The 7,467-nt window shown below is 39.3% G+C and overlaps 1 protein-coding gene across 3 annotated transcripts; it reads left to right on the top strand.

Moving 5' to 3' along the window:
• The first annotated feature begins 1,131 nt into the window (after positions 1-1,131).
• LOC122642548 (chaperone protein dnaJ 6-like) lies at positions 1,132-6,078 on the top strand. Of its 3 annotated transcripts, none has more exons than XM_043836056.1 (9): positions 1,132-1,371; positions 4,368-4,466; positions 4,565-4,666; positions 4,767-4,826; positions 4,895-5,001; positions 5,082-5,164; positions 5,335-5,425; positions 5,509-5,787; positions 5,986-6,078. In XM_043836056.1, the coding sequence occupies exons 1-8, from the start codon at positions 1,267-1,269 to the stop codon at positions 5,717-5,719; spliced, it is 858 nt and encodes a 285-aa protein (XP_043691991.1). In that variant the 5' UTR covers positions 1,132-1,266; the 3' UTR covers positions 5,720-5,787; positions 5,986-6,078. The 3 variants fall into 3 exon arrangements, with proteins under 3 accessions (XP_043691991.1, XP_043691990.1, XP_043691992.1); XM_043836055.1 differs by having other exon boundaries at positions 1,133-1,371; positions 5,509-5,778; positions 5,985-6,078; XM_043836057.1 differs by having other exon boundaries at positions 1,135-1,371; positions 5,512-5,787.
• The last annotated feature ends 1,389 nt before the right edge of the window (positions 6,079-7,467 follow it).

The following is a 7,467-nucleotide window of genomic DNA, read 5'->3' as shown; positions in this document are numbered from 1 at the left end:
TTTTCTATAACAATGCGTCAATCTTCAAATGATAGAATTCAAGAATTGTCAAATGAAATGTCAATCCTGTTTTACAAACTGTGGTAATGAACCTGATAGAAAGGAAACAACCATTAAGTTGAATCACATTCTATGATTTCTATCCATAATCTTTCAACATTTCATAAGAGCTTATATTCTGCCTTGAAATTTGTAGTGTTGGTTCGGAGGATCTTTTCCCATAAAAACTATAATCGAGTATTGTAGCTACGGTAAGGGTGTCAATTGGTTTGTTTGACCGGGCTGAATTTTTTCAGTTTATTATTGGGCCAACCTGAAATCAAACCATTAAGGAATTTTTGGTTTCGGTCCGATTTCTTATACTAGCTTTTTTTTATTGGATTGTAATCGGGCTACTGTTGATTTTCAGTTTTATATGTATACATAAAAAAATCAATAGAAAAAAAATTCTGTTTTTTTTTTTTTGGAAGGGGGGGGGGTGGGGGGGTGGTGGTAAGGGTTTCGTATTTGGTTACTATTTGTCCGATCTGGATTTTTGTTTATCAAGTTTGGTCCGTTTTTTAACCATAGTCTGTGCATTTGTTCGGTCCGGTTGGATTTCAATTTATATCGGTAGCATAAATTTGAAATCGAACCGCTATGAATTCAGTTCAGATTGAATCAGTCCAACTGAATTTGAGAGACCTTTCACAGCCTTGTGCAATAGATGTTCACAAGTATCTTTACTTTTTTTTATTGGGAAAAAAAGATTCTATCCAAGAGCATGATTCCTGCATCGAGACACATAATGGGGCAAAATGACTATCCACCCCCTTGAAAGATGGAAATCCTACCTTTGTTGATATTACCATGTGTGCTCCCATTGACCCGTGCACAGTGGGGCTACACTCCTCCACAAGAAACACTTTGTATTGAAAAAATTATGTATGAACTGCGATACTACGTGTTCGCTCACACACTCTCTTCCCCTTGGGGCTTGAGACCTTGACACCCCCATGTACTCCTTTATGTGCAACCATTGGCTTGGATTGGGATATTCTAATTCATGCCCCTATTGGTTAAAGGAAGAATCGCCAAATTAAAATGGCCCAACACTCAAGCTCAACCCTTGGGTTCTTGGGCGGGAACGAAGAAAATGGCGGGAATGTAATAAAGTATAGATCGCAGGCGCAGAGAGATGGTATAAATTGGAAACTCTCTCCTTGGTTCCTCTGCTTACGCTTTGTGTAATCGCATTTGTCTGTAGAGGAACTTTACTTCATCGAAATGGCGAAGAAGAAGAAAGGTACAGTTTCTGAAGAAAACAAAGAAGAACATCAGAACCAAGAGGATCTCAGCCAGTCTCCGACCAAAGAGAAGAGCTTGTATGAGGTAATTCTATCTCCTCCACCTCATGGATGTGCCTCGTGTACTGTATCTCTCTCTCGTGTACTTATAGTTTCCTTTGCCCTGAAATTATGAGTCTGTGCCCTAGATTGGCCGTTAGGTCTAGATTCACTTAACTGTCTCTCTCTCTCTCTCTCTCTCTCTCTCTCTCTCGTGGACTTATGGCAGAAGCTTTAACATAAAAAACATATAGGGAATGAAGTTATTAACAAACTATAGCATTGGAATCAGATTCAATCTGTAGGTGCTGAATTCTTTTTTCCTTTGCTAATTTGACACCTATGAAAAAAGCTTTAAATTCAGCAAAAAAAATTGTGCTAACCCCAAATAATGAGAGAAACACCCTTCAAAAGTACCTTCCGAATTTCTGAAAATACCACCAAAATTTGCATTACCTGGATTCCCCAAAGAACACCCATCAATATTTAGTTTGGTCCATCCTGAGATAGGTTTACACCAGAAAACTTCTATAATTCGATGAGAAGGTGATTGAGGGAGACTTGCACCCAGACGCTTTGATATTAATAGATCCTCCACTGAATTTATTTTACCAGACATCAAAGTACTTGCTTCAAGAATGTCCCACTTGATCATCCTCATGACAGTTTTTGAAGTTCTTCCATTTCCATAATATCTTGTCAAATTCCTTTCATGCCAAATGTGTATCGGGATCAGAATGAAACCAGTCAACCAGTTTTGCTTTAGAGGGACAGAGGTTGACTTTCTTTTCCACTAGAGAAAGAGTTCATTTATAGCTAAGAAATTAGTCCATGGAACTTTGAATATTTCCAAAAATTGTTGCCATACCTTTCTTGAATAAGAGCATTCCAAAAATATATGTCTGAGACATTCTGGATCATGCAGACATAAATTGCGTCTGGAAACTAATGGGATTCCTTTCTGAGTAATTTTATCATCAGTTGGCAGTCTTTGATGCATAAATCTCCTCCCAAATAAATATTGTCTAGGCTGTAAGTAAGAAGCCCAAACAACCGAAAACCAAGTAGGCTTTTGAGATGTTTCCTGAATTCCATTTCAAGCCGATTTAACAGTAAAATTGCCAGACTGAGATTGCTTCAAAATTTGCATTTCTTCCAACTGCAGGGAGATAGGGAGCTGAATCTCCCTGCAGAATAAAAAATATTCTGAAAATTAGCTGCACACAACTTGCAGTGTGTGGCTGAAAGTTTGTTGTTGCCTTGATGATATGGATACCCACTTGAGAGAGGATGGCAGGAGAGAGGGGCCCTATGAGGTTTTCGTTGGTGGAAGAAGATTTGGGCACTTGTCAGGATCCAGATGGAGTTTCTGGCCTTCTCTTTAATCTTGCGAATAGGTCTGTGTTGGGGAAGCAGTTGTGTATCATGGATTTCTTTAGAAAGGGGTCTGGTAATCCTTCAACAGGGTGTGTACGTCGTCATATAGCAGTGGAAGGGTTGAGTAAGCAGGTTTCTTTTGCAGAAATGATTTGTTATCGCCTCAATGATGCATTTTGTGTTTGGGCAAATGTTACCACAAAATTTTTGTTTTACCTTAAAACCTCAGCAAATACTGGTTTTACCATACAATCCAAACTATCTTCATTTAACAACTCTTTTTTGCACAACATCGTGGTCTTTTATCTGCATCTCTCCTTAGTGTTCCATCTTTCCTCCAGCCTATCATGTGCAATTTGTTGTTTCCGTCACTCTCATCCCACAATGAATAGAAATAGGTTCTCCACTCTACAAATTATTGATGAGATGGTGCTAAGAGCATGCCTTGCTAGCATTAGTTTCCATTACAGATAATTAGTTGAATTTGACTTGTAGATTTTCTGATTGATCATGTTGACAATCTTGTTTTGTCCTCCGGTTATCCTTCACTGACATAAATTAAACCTTGACAAAGATTTAGTACTTGAGATCTGACGTCATATTGGGTCCGCTGATACTGATATGGATCAGCTGAAATGGCCTGATCCTGGCTCAGTTTTTGGGGATATGAGGAGGTATCAGTATAGTGGCAGATCAGTTTTGGGTGAACTGTATCAGGATTAGTTGATACCTGGTCCAATCCTGAACTACATTGTTGGAAGTTGCTCCTCTGTAAACCCTCTGACATTTGAAACTTTTTTTTTTACAGAATAAGGCATCATTTTATGTCCTTTCTCATAAGCTGAGCCTAGAACCTCGTCATTATTATTATTTATTAAGAAATAGATAGTAACTCTAGTTGAATCACTGTGTAAAACCTACAGTTTTCCATCTTTACAACTAGATTCCCCATTTTTCACAAAAGCTCTCATCTTACAAATCGAATTTGTTATTGCTATTTCTACTTATTTTGTCAAACCACATTGACTATTGGTTTAGATAGTTGTTAGAGAACAATCTTTCAATCTTGTCCCTAATGCAAATAAATTCTACTCCAAACGGTACCATTGCAAGAAGGGAGAAACCAGACCTAAACTAAGGTCAGTTGGTTCAGGCCAGCAAGGTTTTAAGTATCCTTCCGTATTCACTGATATGTATCTTTAAGGTACCGATATGGCGATACGTTACCTAAATAAAATGGTAGTAGTACATGTAATAAACGTCATCCTTTATGTATGATCAATTGAATGAACTTGATCACCCAACCCAGCAGGGCAGGGGCGGGCCGGCCATAGGTTCGAATCCTGCAACCTTCGTTGTGGAATATCCAGTGGTTACCGGATGTCGGGAATAACAAAGCCGGGAAGCGAGCTAGTTAAGATAGAAATCAAACACACTGGCAGGGAGGACTCTTGTGTGGATTGCACCTCGAGCCCTGGGTAGTTTGGTCGGGTCTTTCCCTGTTGTTCTGTTCCCACCATGATAGCAATGTGCTGCCCCCCCCCCCCCCCCTCTTTTTCAAACACTTCCTTGAAAGTATACCTGTGCTTGATATGTTGGGAAAATTGTAGAATCCAATTTGGAATGGAGCAAGAGATGGCCATTACTAACCTAGTGCCTTTGTAGATTCTTGGAGTAGAGAGGAGTGCATCTCAACAAGAAATAAAGAAAGCGTACTACAAACTGGCATTGCGTCTTCATCCAGATAAGAATCCTGATGATCAGGTGAAACATGACCTGATGAAGCGATACCCTTTTCATTTTTGTTAGCTATTGCATATTGGGTGACTTTATTTTGTAACTACCTAGTTTTCTGCTTATAGAACGCCAAAGAGAAATTTCAGCAACTCCAAAAGGTGATATCAATTCTTGGAGATGAAGAGAAAAGGGCACTTTATGATCAGACTGGTTGTGTTGATGATGCTGTGAGTGACTCCTGAAATTCTGTCCATTCTGGTGTCCTTGTACTATATATTAGTTTTCCAGGAGTTAAATATATTGTTTTTGTATCTGGTTGATTACCAGGACCTTATCGGGCAAGTTGCTCAAAATCTGCACGAGTATTTCAAAACAATATACAAAAAGGTAACCACATTTATTTGTTTGAGAGAAACATCAGAATCCACTTGAGTACTTGCTGTCGTCACTTGCAGGTCACTGAGGCTGATATTGAAGAGTTTGAAGCAAACTACAGAGGATCTGACTCAGAGGTGAAGGATTTGAAGGATCTATATCAGAAGTACAATGGTGATATGAACAGGTATAAGGGTGTGAAGCTGTCCTCTGTTTTACTTTGTTATGCAGGGTACTGCGGATATTCAAAGTGTTTCTTTCCAACAGGCTTTTTTGCTCAATGCTCTGTTCGGATCCTACACTGGACTCCCATCGATTCAAGGGTATCCTTGATGAGGCAATAGCAGCTGGTATGGATTTGAAAAACCTCTCTTGTTAAGACTTGCAATATCAGTAGCATCCTTTTTTTCAGCCCTCCTTTTTGAAACATCTGATATTGCTATGGTGCTCTTTATGCATTTCTGAATGCTTTGAAAGAAGCATAGTCTACAGTTAAAGCACTTCTATCTATTCTCTACAGGAGAGCTGAAGGAAACCAAAGCCTATAGCAAGTGGGCAAAGAAAGTGTCTGAAACACCACCACCTACCAATCCTCTTAAAAGGAGAGGAAAGTGAGTCATCCATTGATTGTCTGTTCATGTTCCCTTTTAGCAACTACATTTCCTGAATTATATCATCTTTGGAAACTTTTTAGCAGATCTAAAAAACAGTCAGATGCAGACCTGCATGCTATCATTTCTCAGTGCCGAAGCCAGAGGAAAGAACAATTTGAATCTATGTTCTCATCATTGGAGGAAAAATACAATGGGGGTCGGTCAAATCCTGCACCCACTGAAGAAGAATTTGAAGCTGCACGGAAAAGGATTGAAAGTCGTAAAACAACCAAACAGGCTAGACAGAAATGAACAACTAGTTCCAGTCTATAAGAGTACTTCATGTTCTAGGGAGACGTGTAACTTTCCTTGAAAAACTACCTATGTTTTCATTAATCTTTTTAGGGGAAGTATTCCGTGTCCGGGAATATGGCTCCTGCTCGTGCATGGAGGCCAATGGGAGAGTGCGTGGGGGCATCAAGTGGCGCGTCATTTGTGCATTTCATGGGGGTGGGGTGGTCATTTCGCCCCCTTGTGTTTGGGCGCAGGGCGTACACTCCTGGACAGTTCTTTTTCCCATCTTTTTATTTATCCATCTGACCTCATCCTGAGGGATTATTTTTCTGTTGTGCATTCTTTGTTTCATAAGTGCATTCTTGAAGTTAATGCTCCCATAATTATCTTAGTAACTGGAAAAATCTAACAGACCAGATTTGTTTTTTAAAACTACTATGAGACCAGAATCTTATAGAACAAAAACAAGAATCATTGGGGGGGGGGGGTCATAGAAGGAAGTCAAGGAACTTGAATATAACAGAATTAAGTTGTCACTCCGCAGCTATAGATAGCAGGGACTTGGGATCGAGTTCGTCTTGCCTCACCTGGTGGTTGTGATTGAGGGATGTGCCGTTCGGGGTGGGGATGTCTTTGTACTGTCAAGAGACAGCAATAACTACAACATAGCTTTATCCCAACTTATTAGGGTCGGATACATAGATCATTGCTATCCAATCAGCTCTACTATGCCTAGGCTATGCATGGCTTTCTTCACTTCTTCTAGGGTTATTTTAAACCTGCCTTGGGCTCTTTTGGTACCTTCCATCTGAATCAAAATATTCCTCCTAATTGGGACATCTTAGGGTCTTCGTTAAATATGGTCATGTCACCTCATATGACTTTCTCGTAGCTCTAATATGTTTATTTGTTACTTTATCTCTCTTAGTATTGCCTACATCCAGCCCAACATCTTTATCTTTGCTGAACTTAATTTATCTATATGACGTTTCTTAACCTGCCCAACATTTCACACCATATATCATAGCTGGTTGAGTGGCAATCCTATAGAAATTTTCCTTTAAGCTTAATTGGGATACACCGCTCACACAGAGTACTCTTGATGCACCTCTCCACTTTATTCATCTTATTTTAATTCTTTGCGCATCATCATTGATTATATCACCTTCTCAGTAACCCGACATAGTAGTTGAAAAGGGCAATAAATAGAAGTGAAACAGAGGATATTTTATCATGAAATTTGCGTATTCGCATTTTCATTGGGAACATAGGGGTGCTAGTAAGTTTGGGTATCAAGTAAAACTAAGGTCCATTTATGGAAAAGTCAATTTGTTTCAGGGCCATATTTGTCCCCAAGGTTATGTTTTCTTCTTTTTGAAGTGTGAAGTGATAGTGAAAGAAAATAAAATTCAAAAGTGAAATAAAAAGTTGGGCAGGGGATGACTCGCTATCGGGTGGAATGGAATCTCCACACCAAACTAATGGGAGCATAGGAGTGGGGTGTTGCACGGTTTATATATTAGGGGGCTCAAATGATATTGCATCCATCAGTTTCCTTAAAAAAATTTTGGAATTTCATGAATGAGCATGAATTTGAAGGCAAAAATAGGTAGAAAAATTCAAACTTTTGGTAACACAACATTTTCATGGGGACATTTTGCAACCAGATGGCTTCAGCCAAATTTGAGAAAGAAAAATCATGTAATAGAAACCTTCTGGGGTCAAAAAATCATGTTTTTCTGAGTCGGTTACCTCCAGCCAAAGTG

Source organism: Telopea speciosissima, chromosome 10 (assembly GCF_018873765.1).
Source record: "Telopea speciosissima isolate NSW1024214 ecotype Mountain lineage chromosome 10, Tspe_v1, whole genome shotgun sequence".
Classification (NCBI taxonomy): Eukaryota; Viridiplantae; Streptophyta; class Magnoliopsida; order Proteales; family Proteaceae; genus Telopea; species Telopea speciosissima.
Note: the sequence above shows the minus strand (reverse complement) of the source record. Positions and strands in the feature narration are given on the sequence as shown.